We start from the raw sequence: 23,182 nt of genomic DNA on the forward strand, positions 1-23,182 counted from the left end.
GATGGTTGGATGCAGATATTCACAGATATTAGCAGAATATTAACAGATATTAAACAGATATTAAAGAGCAGCTTCACAACTAAAGGGCAGCTTCACAGTTGGGTATCCAAAGAGCAGCTTCACAGGTAAGTATAACAAAAAATGACTTCAAGTCTAAAGGAGAACTCCAGCACTGCATCCTCAAGAGCAGCTACACCACAAGATAACACAACACAGCATCATAGGAGTAGCTTCCCGTACTAAGTTCTTCAGACGCAGCTACTCCACAGGTATCGAAGGGGCCACTTCGCAAGGGTAGCTCCACGCCCTAAGTTCTCACACTTATTCTGAAAATGGAGGCGATAGCGAGGTGAATGGCGTTTCAACAATGGCGGCTGTTTACAAATCTGATGACAATGTGTAGGTGGAGATCACTGCCAGAACGAAGGTTGGATTGGCAGCCCTGAGGTAGCAGCAGCAAAATATCCACAAAACTGTCAGCCAGCTGGTGTTGATAACTGATGACTAGATGAAGCTGTTGTAGGAAGCCAGCCGGCGAGTTGGAAACATTGCAGCGAGATGGAACAATGGGCTAATATGATGCGCTGAAACACCAGGCCGTCCCAGCAGATCGCAACGAAGGAGTTCACAAGCTCCAGGCACAAGATATACCAGTACAGCTGGTCACCAGAAGATGCAAGGCTGCAGTCTGGAGCAGCAGATGACGATGCAAGGCAGCAGCAAAGAGCCCTGGGAGCAGGCTGGAGATCTTTGTTGCCCCTTCACATCAAGCACAGCAGACTCAGTCCCTGGCAGGCCTGTGGGCTCAGCTTTATAGAAGTAGAAGCCTCCTTGCAGTTGCTGAGTCACACCCCACTGGAGGTGGCCTGGGCTGCTGGCTACTCACAAGGAGTCCTGGGAGCAGGCTGGAGATCTTTGTTGCCCCTTCACATCAAGCACAGCAGACTCAGTCTAAGATACAAAACAGATATGAAAATGTAAACATTTAGAAATATACAAATACAAAAAAGAGTCTTCATTTAAGATGCATTCTTCAATAGTTTAAAGGTTTCTTCTTCAAATCCGCAAAACAACCCAGTTTCTATTGGGTTTTACAGTTAGAAGCAGCACTTAAGATTATGTTCAGTAGATTCTGCGGTTGTAGATCTTGAGTCTGTTAGATTTCCTTGGCATGTGTCACTAAAGAAGCTGAAGCCATCCGAAGGTCTAGCAGTGGAGGTGTTAGGTGGTAAAACTGGATTCAGAATTTGTTTCCAAGAGGGAGAAGATGGCAGCTCTGTGTTCGAGGGAAGTGCTGTCTTCTTTGGAGATTTCGGTATTTGCTCTTCATGAACGTCTCTTGAGAAATGTGCCCTCGTCTTCAAAGCTCGTTCCTTCCATTTTTTAACGTCTTCTTCCAAGCCAACCACATTTGCCAACACGACTTCATGTTCTTTCTGGAGCTGACTGTATTTCTTTTCCAGCTTTGCATGCTCACTTTTCAGCAGGTGCGTGTTTTGAACTATGCCACTTCCGCCACCGTAGGTGATTGGCAGAGCTGGCTGAGGAAGGTCTTTGCTGGACAGTACAGTTGTATCTTGATCTTGTTGCATTTTGCGGAGCTCTTCCTTTACTTTCCTTAACTGTTCCTCTTTACGTTTAAGGAGAGCTTTGGCATTTGCCATCTCCTGGTAAAAGATTCTGGACTGCTTTGTTCTTTCCATATCGGCATTTACAATTTTTGTTTTAAGGTCGTCGATTTCCTCCTTATAGAATTCAGCACCTTTGCTTAGCTTGGTCTTAAGCGTTTCCATCTCCATCAGGACACTTCTTACGTAGTTTTCTTTGTCTTCTAATGCAGCCTTAAGTTTGGGCACTTCGCTCTTGGACGTCCTCACATTAAGTTCAGACTGCAGTATAGCTATTCTTTTTTCCTTCTCATGGAGACTACTTTCTGCTTTACTTCCTATGTTTTCCAGCTCTTGGTTTTTTAGCTTCAGATGCTTTATGTATTCCTCTGCTGCTTTTAATTTCTTTTCAAGTTTGTGGTTTTTTTCTATTTCGCCAAGGATAGCATGATTTTGCTTTTCTCTAAGCTTTTCCTCTTCTTTAAGTGTATTGAGCTCTAGAAGTAGCTCCCTGGTTTCCTCTCTGCAGGCTTTTAAGGCATCTTCTGTTTCTTTGCAGTAGTCAGTGATTCTTGTGTCTAGCAGTAATCTAGCTTGAACACAGGCCTGAGTTTTGGGATTCATGAACTGGCCATCAGGCATTAATCTTTCCTTTTCTTGCTTGATGCCTGCCTCAAAATCTTGTACGTTAAAATGAACTGAACAGCGTTCCAAATACTGTTTTGATTCATTATCACAATTTTGCAACTGCTTTAACTTCTGTTCTGTATCACCAAGTTCTTCTTCCATTTCTGAAATGTCTTTCAAGATTTGCTCTGTGTACAGATCCAGGTACTGGCTCAGTTCAGGTAGGTTCAACTGGTGGGACACAGGTGTGGGTTGATCCAAGGAACATTTTTTGAGGTGCTGAATCTGCGTCAACAGCTCAAGTTGTTTTCTTCTTTCTTCAAGGAGCTCTGAGGTGTATGTACTCACTTTAGTGTAGTACTGGGCTCTCTTTCTGCATAAGCGAGTTAAATGGAACTGAAGTTTATTCAGCAAGTTGTAAAGGCTGTTCGTTATGTCCTCATGTTCTATCTGGAGCCATTTTACATCTTTTGCTTGTTGTGGTGAAAGATCGGCAAGTCCTTTTGATACTACAGATTTCTGATGGTCGAATGCACTTTGAATTTGAAGAGATACTGCTTTAAGACACTTTGATCTCTCTTCTAGACATGAGAACGTTTTTTGAACTTCCTTTATCCTTAATATTTTTGCATCCAAGCTTTTTATGAAATCTTGTTGCACCTCATGGACACTTGTTTCAGGAAACTTTGCAGTATTTTCGAGCATGCTTTCTCGAAGTTGGTCATTTTCTGCTCTAAAGCTCTGCAAGTCCTGCAGAACTTTATCTCCTTTCTCCTGAAGCAAAGAGCTCTCCTTTGTTATCTGCTGCGCTCTTTCTGTTTGGTGTCTAAGCTCAGCTGCCCATCTTTCTTTTTCACTTATATGCAAGCTTAATTGTTCAGCCAGCTGTTGCTTCTGTTCTTTAATGGTGGTTCCCAGAGACTCTTTGACAGCTGACAGCTCCCTGTCTCTTGTTATGTAGGGAAACACATTTTGTTTTGCTATTGTATGTAGTAGGACTTGAGCATCCACAGATTTTGGTACCCATGAGTGATCCTGGAAACAAATATCTTCAAACTGCAGGAAAGGAGATTCCACCTGAACATTAGGAAGAACTTCCTAACTGAGAGCTGTTCAGCAGTGGAACTCTCTCTCTCTGCCCTGGAGTGTGGTGGAGGCTCCTTCTTTGGAGGCTTTTAAACAGGGGCTGGATGGCCATCTGTCAGGGGTGCTTTGAACGTGATTTTCCTGCTCCTCGGATTCTAGGAAGGGGTGCAGCTGGTTATCAGTGGAAACTGGTAGTAATCACTCCTGACTGTCTCATCTACCTGGACTGACATTTGGAGAGATGGATCCAGGAGCCCTCCCAAGCTGCAAATACAGTTTTTCAGAAGGAGTTTAGCCCCATCCAGAACTGGTTGACATACCTCCATCCCCAAATTAGGACCCTTGATGGCAAGCACCTCTGTCTTATCTGGAATCAGTTCAATTTGTTTTTCTTTATCCAACCCATTACCTCCTCCAGGCATTCATTCAGAGAAGACACATTATCCTTAGCTAAAGGTGTTTTTGAACAATACCATATAGTTGTGCTGGAGAACTTAGACGTTTCTAGAGAGGTATCCTGTCTTGGAATTTTCTAGGTTCTCCAGCATGACTCTGTGATAATTTCTGGTGGAAGCACACCATAGAATTGCCCGAAGAATCAAGAAAATGACCAGAGAGGCTATTTTCCCCCCACGCAGGGATAAGTTCCCCAGCAACAGGGATCTTACTGTATATCCCAGACCAGAACTGCCTTAAAGTCATTTCAGACTGGTGACTTGAAGGCAACTCTACAGCTCATATGTATTTTACTTATATGTTGCCATTGATCTTACAAAGTCCTGGAAAATGTAATTTGATGAAGTGTTTAGAATTCTCCAGTGCATTCCCTTGAACCGTAGTACTAGGTCTCTAAGTATCTCTCTCTATGGCCCTGTTAGAACACTAAGGCCCCTTCTACACTGTCCTTATATCTCAAGATCTGATGCCAGATTATCTGCTTTGAACTGGATTATATGGGTCTACACTGCCAGGTAATCTGGTACAAACAGATTATCTGGGATAAGGTCCTGGGGCTATAGGGCAGTGTAGAAGGGGCCCTAGATCCTCTGGGGAGGGACTTCTCTCTGTTCTGCCACTCTCTGAAGCGCGTTTGGTGGGATTTAAAAAAATGTTTAATTTCGTGGTATTTGTATATCCCTACTTCTCAACCCTGAAGGGGAATCAGGCATTCACAAGGGAGAGGATATCTTTGGTGGCTGCTCCCAGTCTGTGGAACACCCCCCCCCCTAAAAGAGACCAGGAGGTCCCATCCTTACTTGCCTTTTGCAAGCAGGGCAATATATCTTTGCCACCAGACATTTAGGAGATGATTAGGGCAGGCTGCTGGGATGATGTGGGTTGGATGTTAAGCTTTTAAATGTAATTTTCATTGTATTTTAACTGTATGTTAACTTTGGTATCCATCACACAAGTGTGTAATTTGTTTTTCTAATTTTTGTATTCATATATTTGCCTTGTTTAAAATTCTGCTGTGTTGTGTCATGTCAAGTTGGCCACCTTGAGTCCCTATGGGGAAAAAAGCAGGATAAAAATAAAGTAAATAAATAATATACAATTTCCAGGATTCTACACAATGGGGCTAAAATGGCTAAAGTGATATCAAAGTGGTGTAACTGTATAGTGTGAACATACCTATTGTTGGATTGCTCCGTATATAACATTTGAGTCTTTTCTGGTCCCCTGAACTTTTTTCAGACATTTCTTTTAAAGCTAGCACTGTTGCTGAATGAAGGGTACATGCACTTTAACTGTCAGCAAGCATTCAATTTCTCCTGCATTTTCTTCCACTTTTGGAAATCTGTACATTTTTGTCATAAAAGGGTGTCATGGTTTTCAAAGGTGCACAGACCCTTTAGGCAGAATAAATCCAAAGCACTGTTAGCTACGCGCTACATAGAAACCTGTATCCCTTAGACAACAGTGTAGAAGATAATATTTTCCCCAGTGTTCGTTTGTCTTTGAGTATCTATATTGCACTTTATTTTCAACCTGGTTCCAGCTCCATTAATATCAACATTTCAATGCATCTGTGTGGTGCTGTCATTAATATTGAAATAGCTCCTCCTTCCTTCCCTCCTTCCTTCCTTCCTTCCTTCCTTCCTTCCTTCCTTCCAGTCTTTTGTCTACCTTCGCCAGCACTTTATGTCCAGGGGATGGAGAATACTTTGGAAGAACTTGGAACAAGTGGACAGATCGAACTGGAGAAGAAATGTTCCTTTGCTCTTTTTCTTTCCACTTAGTTTGTACTGTTGCAGAATCATGCCTCTTAAATGCAACAAAACACTGATTTCTATTGCTGAGGGAGCTCTGCTGCATTTCTCCCCTTGCAGGTTCTGAGGTCTGTACCTTGAGGAGAAAGGAAGAACTGTGGAATTACCTTTAGAAGGGAGAACAAAGGCCACAGACTACTAGGTTAGGGCCAAAGAAACTCTAGGCTGTGCTGCCACCTAGAGGCTAGAAGCAATATAGACAACGTAGTGGAACCTATTGCATTTTTAATTTATTTCTGCTTGACTGCCCTGTCTCATATTTAAGTATAAAACTGTCACCTTTGACTTGAAAAATTGAAAACAGTTTGATTCTTTTCTACAAACAGTGAAGCAAAAGTACTATAGTGTGAGAGGGTTTATGCAATGCCAACGGTCTCAAGTATTTATTTGGATTTATTTTTAACTGTTGCTTTCCCACAAAGCCTGTTGTTTTCCTACACAGCTATTTCCTTTCTTAGGGTATAGTTACACTGTAGAATTAATGCAGTTTGGTGCCACTTAAATTGCCATGGCTCAATTCTATGGAATTCTAGGAGCTGTAGTTCAATGACGCACCACCCCTCTTTGGCAGAGAAGGCTAAAGACCTTGTAAAATTACAATTTCTATGATGCCATAGCATTGAGCTATGGCAACTTAAGTGAAGTGAAACTGAATTAATTCCACTCTTGGATCCCATATTCACTACAAGAAAAGACAATAGGCACTTTAGGCAGCTTTCATTTGTAAAGTGTTAGGTTTTGAAAGGCTGCTTGCTATATTTTTATTTATGTTCCAAGAAACATTGGAAATTCAGTTTTCCATAATTTCCAGCTACACTGCCTCCATCTTTGGATTCCTCCTTGCCGTTCTCTTATTGACTAGTGCAGTATCTCCTTCCGGCCTCAGTTTCGCATAGTGAGGTCTTCAGTCTGGCCTGGCATTTCAATACCTCTGCCTGACTCAAAATAAAAACTATAGTACATTCAAGGAATGGGGTGGGACCTGCAAAAAATAACATGCCTCTTTCCTTCTTACGTAATTGTGTGACACTTTCCAAAAAATATACTGCAGTTTCTGTAAAGCCCTCTAGACCAGTGGTTCTCAACTTGTGGGTCCCCAGGTGTTTTGGGCCACAACTCCCAGAAATCCCAGCTGGTTTGGCAGCTGAGAGAATTTCTGGGAGTTGAAGTCCAAAACATCTGAGGAACCACAGGTTGAGAACCACTGCTCTAGACCATTCCATGTGCTTTTTGGATCCCTCCTTGGATTGCATCCTCCCTCCTTGGGGTCCCACCCATTGCTACAGCAGCAAGCCACAGGGCACGTGGGAGATCCATCCCTTTAGATCCTTCCTCATTGTGTTTGGGATGTTGGTACATGAAGTGATTTATAGTTTCCAAATTATGATCACGACCTCCCTGAACCCAAACAGGATACGCAGATCCACTTTCCTTGTACTTGCAAACAATCAGAGTCATCAGTCATATACAGAACATAGGTAGATGCTTGCACTGAGTCACACAGGAGAGAGAAAGATGGCCCCTTTCATCCCCATTTTATAGCTACCTGCTAATAAGTCATCAGTAAGGGACAAGATAGGTGAACAGTAGATAGGAGAATAGTACACATCATCTACATGGCGATCAAACAAATGATCAATTTCCCATATATTTTTAGAGGACACACTGTCTCTTTTTATTTTATTTTCACTCTCCTTCCTTGACATATAAGACAAAGGAAAGGATGTTAGCCAGATTTCAGATTTTCATGTATTTATGAGTCTTTATTCCAAGAAGGTGGGTGTTGTAAATATTGACTCCATACGGAGTCCTATCTGTTGGCTGTCTATACCTGATGGAGTTTTTTTACATGTTACATAAGGATAGCAATTTTTTGCATGCAAGGTGACTCTTGTACAAGTGGAAGGAAACTCCTTATACACAAAGGGAGGACTGATATTTGTAGCTCCCTAATTCACTCATTGGTCGCAGTGTCGGGATGGAAAGAATATTCACAATTATTTTCTAGTAAAAAACTGCATTTTCTGGCATTTGGAAAACCTTATTTAGAAGAAGAATAGAGCAGCCATTTGTCATTTGAATGCCCCAAGCTATTGCAGATGAATTATTTTGCAGATCAAGCTATGCAAGTTTTGATGCAAAAAAAAACCCATACTTACTGCATCAAAAACCCATTTGTCTACAATATAATTTTTCTGCACATTTTGGGGCATTTGATTATGGGGAAAATTATTCATTTTCTCCTGCATTAAGGAGAAATCTACAGCAATTAGTCCATGTATGTGAAGGAAAAAATGCCAAGGAATTATTCCCAGTGTGCTCTGAACAATTCTATTGAACCTCGGGGTTATCTTTCTAAAAGCAGAAGAAACTGAAGTAGGAACAGGGGCCAGAAAGCCACTTCCATGAGTGTGGACTTCATATGAAGCTCTTTGGATTCAGGTCAAATCTTTGAACATTTGTGAGAGATAATCAGAATGAATGCTTTAAAAATTAAGAAATAAAAGATGATATAGAAAAGAGAATAAATGTGTTTTTCTCCTCTCTGAGGAGTCAAGTTATCTCTTATAAAGAGCAGAAAATCTATAGGCCCTGCAGTAAAGATTTGGTGAAGTTTGATCTGAAAATGATTTCATTTCATTGCAGAATACCTAGTATTCTTTTCCCTGTGGCAGAATATTATATTATATATCCTTCTAGCTTATATGCTTAAGCATAGTTTAAGATGTGCAGTGGGAGAATTTTTCAAAGTGCAAAACCTACACAGATTTTCCAGCATTACATTTATCTCTTTAGAGATATACCTTTTAAAGAGAAGAAGTTAAATCTAATTATTCTGTAAAGTTTTGGATTTCAGTGTTTATGTTCCAGTTTGGTTTTAACTCCCTGGATTACTGATGTCTATGGTTCTTGTGGAACCAAACACAGATTTTGATTGTATTAAAGGAGGCACTCATTTGGGGTCCTATCTCTGTAATAGGTTCAGTCATGGGTCAGAAGTCAAAACCCTTGAATGCACATAATGAAGTCCTGCCTGCTCACTTTGGGGGAAGTGGCTGTGATGGCACGCCTGAGCCTTTGGGAAAACTATATTGTCTGGCTTTACTCGGGGGCTATCTGATAGCTTCTGTTAAGATTAAGACCCTTAGCAAACAGAGGCACTTTGAATAACTTAAAACAATAACTTAAAACAATGCATTACAAAGGGAGATCTTGCTGGTTGCAGACATCTTTCTGGGATCCTCTGCGTCTGATACAAAGTGGTGGATTATAAATTGTTGGTTACAAACTGTCTTAATCTTTTCTCCTGTGAAGCTTAGGCTAGCCAAAAGCTTCTGTTGTCCTTTGGACTGTTGGTATAAAATACTGCTAAATGCTGCAGCAGAAGGTACTAAGAATGACTGTTTTGGATTGCTACGCCTAGGATTCCAGACAATATCCAAGCAAGGGAGCTCTATACAGGAAAAGGAATAGACCAACTAACGCTGACCTCTGAGGGGTGTTTTTAAGATTCATACAAGGGAAGGTAACTACACTATTGGGAAAGCCTATAAACAGGGGGAGCTAAAGCAGAGGAGAGGAGAAGGCAGAGCCAAGACTTCACAGTGGCTGAAAAGGAATATGGTTGAGTTATTTGTGCCATGGGGGAAAATGCTTGTGCTGTTCTGTTGCCAATGTTTCTTCTAAAATTGGGGAGGGAGGGCTGTGTTGTTTGCAGAGAGAGAAGCTGGGTGGTGTCCACGAGGAAAATCTGTCCCCAGCACCTTCTCCTTCCCTCAATATTTTCTGTCTCATCTTCCCAATCACCCATTTTCACTCCCCCTGCAGGGATAAGGCACCTTCTTGAACGATTCACCCCCATTGATTGGAGATAAGAAAAATATTCCCCTGGGCACTTCTAGTTCTCCCAGTGAGAAGCCAAAGAGCCTTTGAGGAAATAGAAGGGATGGAGGGTGTAAGATGGTTGGTGGGGTTTAGAGGCAAGAAGGGTAATCGCTGCAGCCTCTGTGACTGATGTGGGGCCACCGATTGCGTTAGGCCCTCAACTTCAGTTTTCTCCACCCCCTTTCCCATAGATAGCAGGCATATGTTCAGTCTCGCAGGCAGTCATCCAGAACTCCACAGGAGGAGAAACAAGCTGAGAAATGAAATTATAATAGAAAAAAAATCAGTGTAGCAATGCAGCGGGGTTCCATTCTGTTCAGCTCTAAAGCTTAGCTGAATCCTTAGGGAGCTGATGATCATTAATTCCTAACATTAAACAGTTACTATGGCAGAAAGGCTGAGCAGGGAATTCTAAATCAGTGCACATTCCACAGAACATAATAGTAGGATGGATCAGGACAGATGAGGAAGAGCGGGGAAGAGTTGGCTGGGTTAAGAGAGAGGCAGCATGATTGAAAATTCTAATATACATGTAAGCCATGTATCGGGATGTGGGTGAGCTTGATCTACAGAGCATGTTTGGAGTGAATCTATACTGTACTATACTAACTATAGAATGAATACAGCTTGGAACAACTTTAACTGTCATGGCTCAATGCTATGGAATCCTGAGATTTGTAGTTTAGTTAGGAACCAACACACTTTGACAGAGAAGGCTAAATACTTTGTAAAACTAAACTTACAATGATTCCATAGCATTGAACCGTGACAGTTAAAGCGGTGTCAAACTGCATTAATTCTACAATGTAGAGGCACTCTCTGTCAATCAAAGGATATCATTGTTTAACCCTTTGAGAAACAGAGCTAATGTAGGTACAAATGTTATGATGTATTTTAAGACTTAAGGTCATGTCCCAAGGGATCAAAGTATATTGTGAAAGAGAGAGTTGGGGGGGGGGGGGGGTGGGCTGAGATTAAGTGAATGACAGAGAAAGAGAAATAAAGGGAGAAAGAGGCATGCCCAGAAAATTAAGGAACTGAGAACTGGGTTGAAATGACTTATAAAGAAATTATTACCTCGCTTTTCCCTCAGGGTTTTTTGTACCTGCTCCAAATGAAATTGAACAGAGCTTTGCTAAGGGATGGGAAGATACAGGTAACTTTGTGCCAGTAATGAATCAAACCATCCAAGGTCCTTTTAAGGTGGCTTTACACAGAAATCAAGATCGGTTCTCTCCTCTAGCCAGAAAAGAAGCCAGTAATGCTTTACTCTCTCTCATTTATATTTCCCTGATCATGTCATAAAAGAGCATGAATTATGTATGTCCTGTTTAAGAGCAGGACAGTTAACTCATAACTCCAGTGCTGTTTAATAAAGCAAGTCTCCACTGTAAATTAAGCATGGTTAATTGTCACTGTGAGACCGACAAGACTCTGTCATGTTGAATTTCACCCAGCACTTCACACTTTCCTCCTTCTCTCTAATAACAGTAGTAGAGAAGACCCAATTCATGTGAATGTATGGGCTACCAATATAAGCCATGCCATGACAGAGCAATGGGCAGCATCACCCAGTAGCTTTTACTGTGAGAAACAGTGACTGACGAGTCTCGGACTGGTGAAATTATTTTCTCTTAACCTAAAATGCCAAGTTTCATACCTCTCCAGGAGAAATAGTGCAACTTTCACCTTCTAGATGTGTTTTTATAGACTACAACTGTCATCAGCTCTATCTAATTAATGAGAGTTGGTTGGAACTCAAGCTTTGTGGGAATTCCCATACAAAACATCTAGTTCCCCACCTTCAGCCTTGTGGATTAGCATATTGACTCAAAACAAATGTGTGTGATTCACAGTGTGTCAACCTGGAGCCCATGCTGGGACAATGGCTGTTCATCCATGTTGAGTGATTGGATAGCACAGTGAAAGAGTGAACCAAGAAGGTACTGTGGTTTTCACAAGATAGTGCAGGAAAATTTGTTAATAACCTGTTACTTTTTTGAACTACGACTCCTAGGATCCTCCAGAAAGCATTGGCAATACTGGCTGGAGGATTCTGGGGGTTAGTGTCCAAAGAAGGTAATATTTCCAGGTTCTGTTAAGGAAACAGCAACATAGTGTATCTTCTCCAAGAGAAAAGATTGCAAAAATGTATTCCATCCCAGGCCCCTTCTACACTCCCATATAATCCAGATTATTGAAGCATATTATCTACTTTGAAGTGAATTATATGAATCTACACTGCCATATTATCCAGTTCAAAGCAGCTAATTTGGAATTTATATGGCAGTGTAGAAGGGGCCCCAGTCACAAAAAGCAATAACTTTAACCTGCTTCACGCATTTCTTCTGCTTGTGGGGCTGCAGCATAAAGTTCTGTATACAATTGGCCCTTGGGCTTTTCTAGTGTTTTCTCCCTTCCCTCCCCCCCCCCCCCAAATCCCCTCAAAAAGCCTCATTATATACAATAACATAGTAAAATAGCCCCCCTTGTATAAAAATGTAAAAATCAAGCTTTGCTTTCTGATTTTTTTAGAATGTTATCAAGCCATATATGGATGAATTTTTGGATTCATAATCCATGAATATGGAGGGCCAGCTGTACATGCAAAATGGTTGTTCATGCCTATTTACAGAAATGTGCTTCTGAGTGTCATTCCAGCCCATGCCTATTTCAGTTTTTCAAAAGAGCCCAAAGATAGTACTTGCCACAAACTGTTAAATCACTATACGTAACATGTGGGCCACAGTTTAGATCAGGGGCTGAAAATGTGCATAGCTAATGGTGAGGAATGCTGATGCTTGAAGTTCAACAAACACCTGGAGGGCCATATTATTCCCACCCTGATCTTGATCATCACTAAATTTGTAGTACTGGGTCATTTGTTATGAGTGGTATGTGTTGATGTAATATTGTTCCTGCCAGGGTTTTTTTCTGGGAGAAATGGAACAAGCTTCTATTACCACATGTCTTATGTTGAGGGAAATCCTACCTTTGCCTACCAAAGGGTGAAGGACTACATAGCCATTGACACATCTTCCAGTTTTGTGGTTCAGTTCCTTTCTGCATGATAGGAGACAAAATTATTGAACCCAGACCGTGCTTCATTTCACAAGATTGGAAAAGAAGGTAGACAATTCACCTCTCCACTTTGGAGTTCTGTGGACCCATGAGCTTGGAAGCAAACTAGAGAGTTGATCATAAACACCATTGCATTGGTTTGGAGATTGTATAACTTTGGAGGTAGGTGTGTGTGTGTGTGTGTGTGTGTGTGTGTGTGTATACACACACACACACACATACATACATACATACACACACACACACACACACACACACACACATAATACCTGAAGAACTGGCTTTTATTTCAATCCTATGGCTTTTTCACACATATATCAGTGGGACTTTGTGCCAGACAGTGTGCATTATCCAGTATATCAAAAGTGTTTGCAGTGTTACATTAAAGTAGTACCCAGGATCTTATTATAATTACAGCAATACATTTATGTCTATGCTAGATCCCCTAAACACACTTTTGCGCAGAGGTAATATATGTAAGCACATTTGTTTTCCTCTGTGGAATTGTAGGATATTGAGTGATGGGATGTCATGGATGATGAATCTCCGTGAAAAATCACAGTAACTAAGTGCTTGCCCGAGATTTGATTCGAAAACAGGATCTTTCCTCCCATTTCTTTTTCTCCTCTATAGAAAAGAGATTCTTGCATTATTTCTACAAGGAGAATATGAGGCTAGCAGTGGAAACCAACTTTGAACTGTTGGGAAAGGATTTTTAATTTTATTTTATTTTTTGTGATGAAAGGACCATGATATTTTTGGCTTGTTTCTGGTTCAAATACAATACAGGTAAGCTGGTGAGAGCATTTGGATTAGAAACAAACACTCCCAGCTCCAAGTGAGTGAGCATCAAGTGTATGATCACTTGATCTTGTCCAGAAAGGCCAAGAGATTCTGACATGCAAGGGAGGGAAGGGAAAACTTACTGAAGACTTCCTTAAGCAGCACTCATTAGAACAGCCAGGAGCATCATATGGACTTCAAAAAAGGATAAAAAGAAGAAGAGTAAACAGATAGTTCAGCTGCTCTTCACAGGAAGGATTTTACCCCACTATCTGCCGAACAAACAGAGAGGCATAGTGTATATTCTAGGGTTGTGATTCCCAAAGCAGAGAACAAATCTATTAAATGTTCTCCCGGCTTCCAGGATGCATTTGAAAACTTTTCAGTTGTACTTACAGCAGGGATGACTTTTTACAAGGTTCACTATTTTCTTCCATCATTAACAATTGTGCCTGGGGAAGGGTGGGAAGCATCTGAGGGTTATCAAGCTATGTTCTGATAGCTAGTGCACAATAGTGACATTCTTCTGGTATCAGAACAGTGTTTGGATGCCTCCCATGCTCTTCCAGCCATTTTATGGGTGGGTTGGAGGGGGAATAATCCTCTGAGACTATTTGAAGACTTGAGGGAGATAAAAAAAAGACTTCTTGTCATTGCTTGGGCTTTGGTCAGGATTTGCCTCAAGAGGCTGAGGTTGTGGAAATGTGGCAGGTTATGTCGACACAGCAGATGTGGGAAGAGTATTTGATGTCTCCAACACTGACCCTCTTGGAGCTCCAAGGTTAAGCTGGTACAGATGGTGGTTGATGGGTTGGTGGAGTCCAAAGGCTGATAACCAATTTTGCCATATGTTTCAAGAAATTGGTTGATGCTGCATATGTAAGATGTCGAACATTTACCTAGATGGGCAGGCAGCATTTGGGAAGCCCAGTTTTGTTACATTGTGGTATCAGTGTTGAATAACATTTCCACATTGGATGAAATGTGATGGGTGACATTTTTTTCACTAGCAGAAGGTCATGCTAATGAAAAACCTAAATTGTAGCCATTGGACAGAAATAACCATATCCCTGCCCCTGTCACTTCTGTGGTGGGGTGGTAGATGAGAAACTAATAGGCAGTGCATCATAGATGAGATATTTGCTTGCAAAGATCTTCCCAGTTTCTACATAAGAAGTTCTAGTTGTCTATAGAATGGTGCAAATAGTGGTGTTTCATTGGTAGATGTTTTTCTTCAACTTCTGTTATTGGAGTACAAAAACTATTCCATACTGTCCTTAATGCCAAGACTTCCTGCAAATAAATAAACAATAGCTATTTTCTTCCAGGTTTTATATTCATTTTATAACTTGGAGATACACAAGAAGGTAGTTGATTGGTTGATTGGTTTCCAATTGGAAATAATAACGGGTAGAATTTCCAGAACACAGAAATAATGTTGGTTACTTCATTTATATATTTACAGAAAAGGAGGTGAGCAACTTGGGGAGGGAACATTTTGCTTCATGTGAATAGATTTTCTGGTATTGTGGAATGCTTTTCATTCTGGACCCATAGATGCTGTTGTGAATATGAACCGTGTCATTCATTTGAAGCTTCATTTTTAAATTCACCTGGATGAGCAAGAAGAAACAAACAGAAATGATTTTCTTTGATCAAATAAGAAGCCATGTAGAAAATCAATTTGAAATCCTTAATCCTGAAATCATTCACGGGTTCTCAAAAAGGTTATAAACTTTGCTTTGATATCTTTATGTCTTATTTGTGTACAACTCAGCCATTACAGAATGGTTCAAAATAGGAGTATAAATTTTTAAAAAACAAAATAAGGTTCTTCAGACCTCAGCATCCTCATCAGTAATGATACTAGTAATAATAATATGACACTTTTTCTCTCTTGAAAGAGACTCAAAGCAGTCAATCATACATTTTGCATTAGCATTATAAAATAAATAATTTTATAATATATCAAGGGATATTAAAAAGAGATTTGACACCTACTTGATGGGGATGCTGTAGGTGGAGTCCCTGCCAACTTACAATTATATGAGACCTGGAAGAGAAATATAATTTCTAGAGGAAGATAAGATAGCTTGCACTGTTAGGCCCCTTCCACACAGCTGTATAGAATCCACACTGAACTGGATTATATGGGAGTGTGGACTCAAATAAGCCAGTTCAAAGTGGATATTGTGGGTTATCTGCCTTGGTATTCTGTGCTATATGGTTGTGTGAAAGGGCCCTTAGAAGCAACTTTTTGTATCAGGATTCAGTCTGTTCAGTTCCGAAGAGCTCTGGTTCCATCTACTGGCTAAAATATAAATCTTCATGGTAACACAAGACGTCATAATAATACTTATTTGTTTTAAAATTTTACTTTCCATGCCTTGATTTCCTTTATTTTCAACAAAGAAAAATAATAACCAAGTTCTTCTTTGAGGAGAAAGGGATCCAAAAACTTTTTCATTGTAATGTTTTCATTAAACCAATCAAAATGACACTTAAATACTTAATATTTTTGATCAATATATGAATGCCATTAAAAAAAATCAAAATAGGAAAACACAAGTTATAAAACAGAGAAGCTTAAAACTGCATTTGTGTGTGCAGGCTCCCCTGTTGTTGTTGTTGTCCTGCACAACAACTCATTGGTAGACAGAAGCTGTAGTTACAACTGGTGAGTTCCATGTTGGTGCGGGAAGTGAATCAGGTCTGAGTTTTAGTCTAAACTTTAATGGAGATATCCTAGATATTGAACATTCCCCCCTCAAATAGGTTCAGCACTTTGATAGCTTCTTTAAATGGGCCACCAGTTGCCATGAAGAAAAAACAACAAGCCAGGTTGAATGGATATACAGTTTTATTTTAGACACAACATGGAGATCATGTTGATGTTCTCATAATCCACAACAGGTATACTAGGGTTTCCAATACACCCTGATGGTACAACTAGCAGGTATGGGGCAATCTCAGAAGCATAGCCACTGTCCAGAATGTACAAACTCATATTTGAGCCCTGGAAGACTGGACAAGGAGAAGAATCTGGTGTCAGAAAAGAGTATTAATTGAGCTATTATATAGATGTCTGTTTTTGCAATACCTCACTACTTTCCTGAAACCCTTTTACTAGTAAGATTTATTAATTGTATTGAATTAAAATTGCTACAGATTATGCAGTGATTCTTTACCAAGAACAGATTGTGATAGCTGAAGCTGTTAAACCGCCCATTGTTATTGTGATTGTGCCTATTGGAATGTTATTTTATGACTGTGTTTATATATTTTTTTTCTTTCTTGATGTAATCTGATGGTGTTGTTTATTGTTATGCTCTGGTTTTATTTTGTTGTAATATGTTGTCCAGGCTTGGCCCCATGTAAGCTGCTCCAAGTCCCCATCGGGGAGATGGTAGCAGGGTATAAATAAAGATTATTATTATTATTATTATTATTATTATTATTATTATGTAACTAAGGGACTGCAGCTACTTCAAAACTCAATGCAACCACCATGCTCAGCTATTGGGCAAAATAATGTCATTTTACGTCTCACATGTAATTATCTGCATCTTCAAAAGATCCTAGATATCAGTAACGAAATGCCAGGGCATCCTCCTTTTCATTGTTATTTCTGGCAGTCCCTGAGTTACAGACATTTGATTTACATTCGACTCATAGTTACAAATGTGGGTGAGACAACAGGGAAATTCACTCTTGTAAGAGTTGTCATGGGGAAAAAATGTCTCCACCCTTCCTATGCTATCCAAGACTTTAAAAAACTGGCTAGAGTAAGAATTTAAAAATGTACCTGTCCCATAAGGAAGACTGAGCAAAATAAGTGAAAGAAGATAGATGCTTTTGAACTGTGGTGCTGGAGGAAAATTCTGAGAGTGCCTTGTAAGAAGATCCAACCAGTCCATACTTCAGGAAATAAAGCCCAACTGCTCATTGGAGGGAAAGATATCAGAGGCAAAGATGAAGTACTTTGGCCACATCATGAGAAGACACAAAAGCTTAGAGAAGCCAATGATGCTGGGGAAAATGAAAGGAAGAGGGGCTGACCAAGGGCAAAATGGATGGGTGGTATCCTTGAAATGACTGGCTTGACCTTGAAGGAGCAAGGGGTGGCCACAACCCACAGGGAGCTTTGACATGGGCTGGTCCATGAGGTCACAAAGAGTTGGAAGTGACTGAATGAATAAACAACAACAACAATAACAACCACCTGTCATGACTTACATACAAATTTAACTTAAGAACAAACCTACAGAACCTGCCTCATCCATAATCTGGGACTTCCTGTACTTGTCTTATCAGAGATTGATTATTTACCACCCAACAGTCACAGTAGATTATGCCATCTCATCCCCAGTTGTAGTATTATGAGGCACTGAGATACTAAAATGAGTATTCTATATCCTCATGTATATGTCTATACATTTTAGTCAAACAAATCAACCAAAAAAACTCGTGTCAACTTATCCACAGCTCAATGTGAGTGTGGTACCTTAACCTTTACCAAAAAAAGAGAGAAAAAGGCAAAGAAAAGAAACAATATATTTCCCTGACTTGAGTGGCAAAAGGCAAGAGCTTGGACTGTCCTAGGAGAACTTAAAAGAAGCACCAGGCTTCTTTACCCTTCTTGTTGCTTTAAATGCCTGTGCAGAGAAATGCTGGTGATCGCCAGAGGTGGCTTCTGCCAAGAAGTGGCATTGATGCTTTCATGTCCTTGTGGAATTGTCCCTAACTTATTCACGGGTCATACCAAAATCAACAATTTCGGTCTCAAAACCTGCCCTCTTTTTATATATGAAATAGACTTCTACATTATATAAAGCACTTTTTGGAAAAGGCTTGGTTGGCTGGTTTTCATTCAACAACATTCTCAAGAGAAAATGGGGCACAACCCAATGCTTCTGACTTTTTAAAAGTCAGTCCTATGTATACTTCCTGAATAGAAGCTCACTTAACACAGTGGATATTTTTTCTGAGTAAACACATATATTAGGATTACACTGAAAATGTTAACTTTTGCCTGGATCATATCCTTCTTTCATAAGTACTTACATGACTAGTGGCCTCATCACACTAGAGAAAAAAATCCACTTAAAATCCGGTTTCTGCCGCATGCAGAATTCTGGGGTTTGTAGTTTAGGGAGGAGCCTTTAACAACCTCACTAAACTACAAACCCCAGAATTCTGCAGGAAGCAGAAACCAGATTTTAAGTGGATTTTTTCTTTAGTATGATGAAGTCATTGTACGTGCCATCAGCAAAACGGCAAAGTATGCATCTTTGCCTTTGGGGAAGAAACTGGGTATGTGATACAGAACTGTATCTGTAGATGATAGTGTTCTGAAAGATTAATTCTTTCCGGTTGGAGGTAATAACAACCATAAAGGAAATTGCAGGATATCATTTACTATTCCATCTTCCATATGGGCTATTAGGCTATCTAAAGTGGAAGTTAAAAGCCAAGGACATGGAGGTTATCTCCAATGTGTTCACTTTTGTACAGATATAAATCATCACTCACAAATGGCAAACACACGCAAGGCTGGTAACTAGTTAAACCATGTGAGACATAAATGAATTGATCAGGCTGACACCCCAGATAAGAATAAATCTGGAATTATTGGGAAATAGGCTTACTCTCTCCCCTTCGTCTTTCCTCTGTGGTTTCTGGTCAAGGAAAATATTTGATATTATGATGCTAAGGGTTTCTCTGTCTCTAAAAATAACAGCGAATTGAAGGGAGGGGAAAACACTTTGGTCAATGCTCTGACTTCTTATATTCTCATCTATGGTGAATCTGGGAGAGTGTGTGCATAATTAATTGGCTCCTTCATTTCTTCACGGGACTCAGGATGGCTCAGTAGACTTTTTCATTTGCACACACTTAAAGCCAGTCCTAAAATAGATAAAATTAGGCAGCATATTTAAAGCATCATGAAAAAGCACAAAACGGCTAGCTGTTCAGTTTTTGTTCTATCTGTATTGTCATTTATGGGGAAAGGTGCTTCCTAGTTTCTCTGATCTGATTAGCCAGTTTGATCTATTCTTTTGCCTCTTGCTTCAGTTAATTCATTTCTAATCCCAGGAAAAGGGAGATGAGTAAGAAGTCTTTTAATTTTTTTTCAACAAAAAAACTTTTGCTTGAATCTTATTTGATGAGAAATGTGTGAGTTGTAATATAATTAAATTACATTAGCTTGCTTTGACCATCTTTTTTTCCATATCTCATTATATACTGTATGTTATGCTGCTTCCCCACCCAAAACGTGCCTTCTCTATAAGAGAATAAAGAAAAATACATGTCCATTCTCACAATAAAATTATGTATATCATAACCTGAGCTTAGCCATTTAATTATTGTTGTTTTTGTAAGAGATTTTAGACTTTTTGGACTTTTGTCAGTTACTGCAAGATTAAGTAGGAACCGTTGTACTTTTTAAATGTTAGGCTTTCTATAATAGGGTTATGCTCCCTCTGAAGACACAGGTTCACAGCTTGGGAGTAACCCTGGACTCATCATTGAGCCTGGAACCCCAGGTCTCGGTGGTGGATAGGGGAGCTTTTGCACAAATAAAACTTGTGCGCCAGTTGCGTCCATACCTTGGGAAGTCTGACTTGACCACTGTGGTCCACGTCCTTGTTACATCCTGAATAGACTACTGTGGAGTTGCCTTTGAAGACTGCCTGGAAGCTCCAACTAGTCCAACGGTCAACAGCCAGGTTGCTCATCGGAGCGACATACAGAGAGCCCTCCAGTACGCCAGCTCCACTGGCTTCTGATCTGCTACCGAGCACAATTCAAAGTGCTGGCGTTAACCTTTAAAGCCCTGAACAGTTCTGGCACAGATTACCTGTCCGAATACATCTCCCATTATGAACCATCACGAAGTTTAAGATCAGCTGGAGTGGCTGTGCTCTCAATATCACCACCATCGCAAATGTGACTGATGGGGATAAGAGACAGGGCCTTCTCAGTGGTGACCCCTCACCTGTAGAATTGCTATTCAGAGTGACATCAGATTGGCTACCTCCCTCCTGTCTTTTAGAAAGAAACTCAAAACCTGGTTATGGAACCAAACATTTGAACAACAGAGGCAGCAATCAAGAATAAGACTCAAGTGATATGAATGACAATGGACTGACCCGGACTTGGATTTTAAACCTGTGTGATTTGTTTATTTCATATATTTCTATGTGTGTGGATGACACTGAACGAGTGCCTCTTATGAAGCTGCCCTGAGGTCCCTCCCCCCCCCCTCCTTGGGAGTGAGAAGGACGGGGTACAAATGTACAAAATAAATAAAACAAATAAATAAAATTTTAAAACACTTTCAAGTAATTGCTTGGTTTTAATAAGATCTGTTGGGTAATTGTTTTGTGTATTTCCTTTGCAATATGTTTAATTATATTTTGTTTTAATTCATGTTGTAATCTAATTTGAAACTATACTGGAGGAAACTTAAAATATTAGACTGATAGAATAATTGGTTTTTAAAATTGAACATTGCTTTCTTTAGGAAGAAGAGCATGCATTAGTTTATGTTTTGATACATCTCCAGAACAGGCTTTCATAACTTGTGGTCTACTAGACTGACCACACTTTCCTCTCGATACATGGTGACTTCTCCTGTCATTATTTTTGCAATTCCAGGGAAAACAAGAGTTGTCAATTTGGTATCATAGGTATAACACACTGCCTTGGGGTTGCATTTGGCCCTTCTCTTCTGTTATTCGTGCTCCTGAATTCTCCAAGACATCTCAATAAACTCCTGATTAAATGTTTTGGTCAAAATAACAGAAAGTATCAGCCCTGGAATTCTCTGGGAATCACATTTCTCTGCCAAAGCAAAGCACACAACTTTATTTTAGTTAAAATGTGTATTTTGATTATTTTCTTTAAATAAACATGAATGTTTTGTCACTTTCTGATTTTTAAAAAAGGTTACAATAATTGGTCAGTGTGGGGAACTATAAGCCTGTTGTAGGTCTGGGGAGGTATTGCCTTCCCAGTCACTAGATCAAGGTTTAGCAAAGGGCTTCTCTATTTTTTCTGTAAACTTAATTCAAAATTTTAAAAACACAATGAAATATTTTCCATGAAATACTTTACTTTCTCTTGTCTCAAAGGACTTAGGTGGTCTAATTTCCCACATTTCTTTTGCTTCACAGTTCAATTTCACCATTTAGTATTGAGAGCACAAGACGTCAGAGAAGGTCTGAATCACCTGACTCTAGAAAACGCCGTATCCACAGATGCGATTTTGAAGGATGCAACAAGGTATACACAAAAAGCTCCCATCTGAAGGCTCACCGGAGGACGCACACAGGTGAGGGATTTACTTTACATTGTGTCTGCACAGTGATATTAGTCTCTTGGAGGATGTGTATGACTTGATATTATGAAAATGTACATACAGTTAATGTTAATGAACATGGATGACTTTTGTACTAAGGAGCAATTATATCAGTCTGTAACCTTAGAGACTAGATACAGTGTTAGGCTTTTACAGGGCAAATTACTCATGGATGTTCCCAGTAAGCTGCCATATGATCCTAGAATCATAGGTTTTCCTTCGTCTGGGCACACCTTTTTGTTGTTTCCGTTAAGCTAGAAGTGCTGGCAGGCTTTCAAAATAACTCAGATCTTTTCCCTAATTATGTCATTGTTCCATGTCAAGCCATAAGGGTATGAAAAATTCTGGATGAATTTATTTCGCTATGTTTAGGTGACATCTGAACATAAATAACTTCAATTTATCACTAGTTAACTTTCATTTGAGATCCACCCATTCCTCAATGTCTGTCTGGTTTTTCCTCTCCCTTCTCCAACTGTCAAAAGGGCAGTTGGGTAAATGGTTGACATTTGATAAAGGAAGCATAATGTGTGTAGCAAAACAGAGGAAGAAGACAAATCTATGTTCTAACTCCTTATTTTCATGATGTTATTTTCATAATGTATGCATAATGTTCAAATCGTTATTTATTTTGTTCTCATGTGTTAGTAGGAATAATTTTACTACCACCATCCCACACACATAAACAAACAGACAGATGCACTAGAAGAGAGTCCACTAGTAGGCATGCATGCATGCATGCATGCATGCGCATATATATATATATATATATATATATATATATATATATATATATTGCGTTTCAGGATTTATTTACCAAAAAATCAATTGAACAAAGAGTTGTTTTCTTTTTTTGCAAAGAAGTTATGGTTGCATGGAAAACAGTGCATTTACACAAAATACACCATTTTCAGCACAAAATTGTCTTTTTAAATGGAAAAACCAAAATTTCTGAACAAAAAAAAAATCACAAGTCCACAAATGTAAAACAGACAACTTTCTTTATGTGAAGTTTTGTTACTGGGCTTTTTTCTTTATGCAAAGTTTTGATATGTGAAGACACCCTTTCTCATTGACAACAAGAAATGTGAGTTGTCTTTGCATTTTAGCAGATTGGTCACTTGGTACCTGGAGAAGCAGGAGCATACCTTATATCTCACAGCTCCCTGACCTCCCCAAACTCAGGGGATATTGCACGCTTGTTGATCTCCTTCTAGTAACTAATGGGGCTGGCATGTTGCAGACCAAACCCTTGTAGGGAAATTGTTCCTTCATAAATGTGCCTCATTTTGTGTTCTTTGCTCTGAATACCTTTAATCAACGTTTTTGCATTCCCCATTTTTCTAACTCCTGTCACTTTTGAGCATTATCCTACCAAGGATGCCATTGTCCCAAATACTTCATTTCGAAAGAAATCACAAACTGCAAATCCCATATATGTTACAGAGGATTTTCTGGAGCAGCCTTCTCTGGTTAAT

At 39.7% G+C, this 23,182-nt stretch overlaps 1 protein-coding gene across 5 annotated transcripts in view; it reads left to right on the forward strand.

Annotated features, from left to right (window-relative positions):
- Positions 1-23,182, forward strand: part of KLF12 (KLF transcription factor 12) — a 291,436-nt gene that overhangs the window by 238,816 nt on the left and 29,438 nt on the right. For all 5 annotated transcript variants that reach the window (XM_067466904.1, XM_067466905.1, XM_067466901.1 and 2 more), the window contains one exon: positions 21,520-21,677. In XM_067466904.1, coding sequence (XP_067323005.1) covers positions 21,520-21,677 — 158 coding nt within the window. The remainder of the gene's footprint in view (positions 1-21,519; positions 21,678-23,182) is intronic.

Source organism: Anolis sagrei, chromosome 3 (assembly GCF_037176765.1).
Source record: "Anolis sagrei isolate rAnoSag1 chromosome 3, rAnoSag1.mat, whole genome shotgun sequence".
Classification (NCBI taxonomy): domain Eukaryota; kingdom Metazoa; phylum Chordata; class Lepidosauria; order Squamata; family Dactyloidae; genus Anolis; species Anolis sagrei.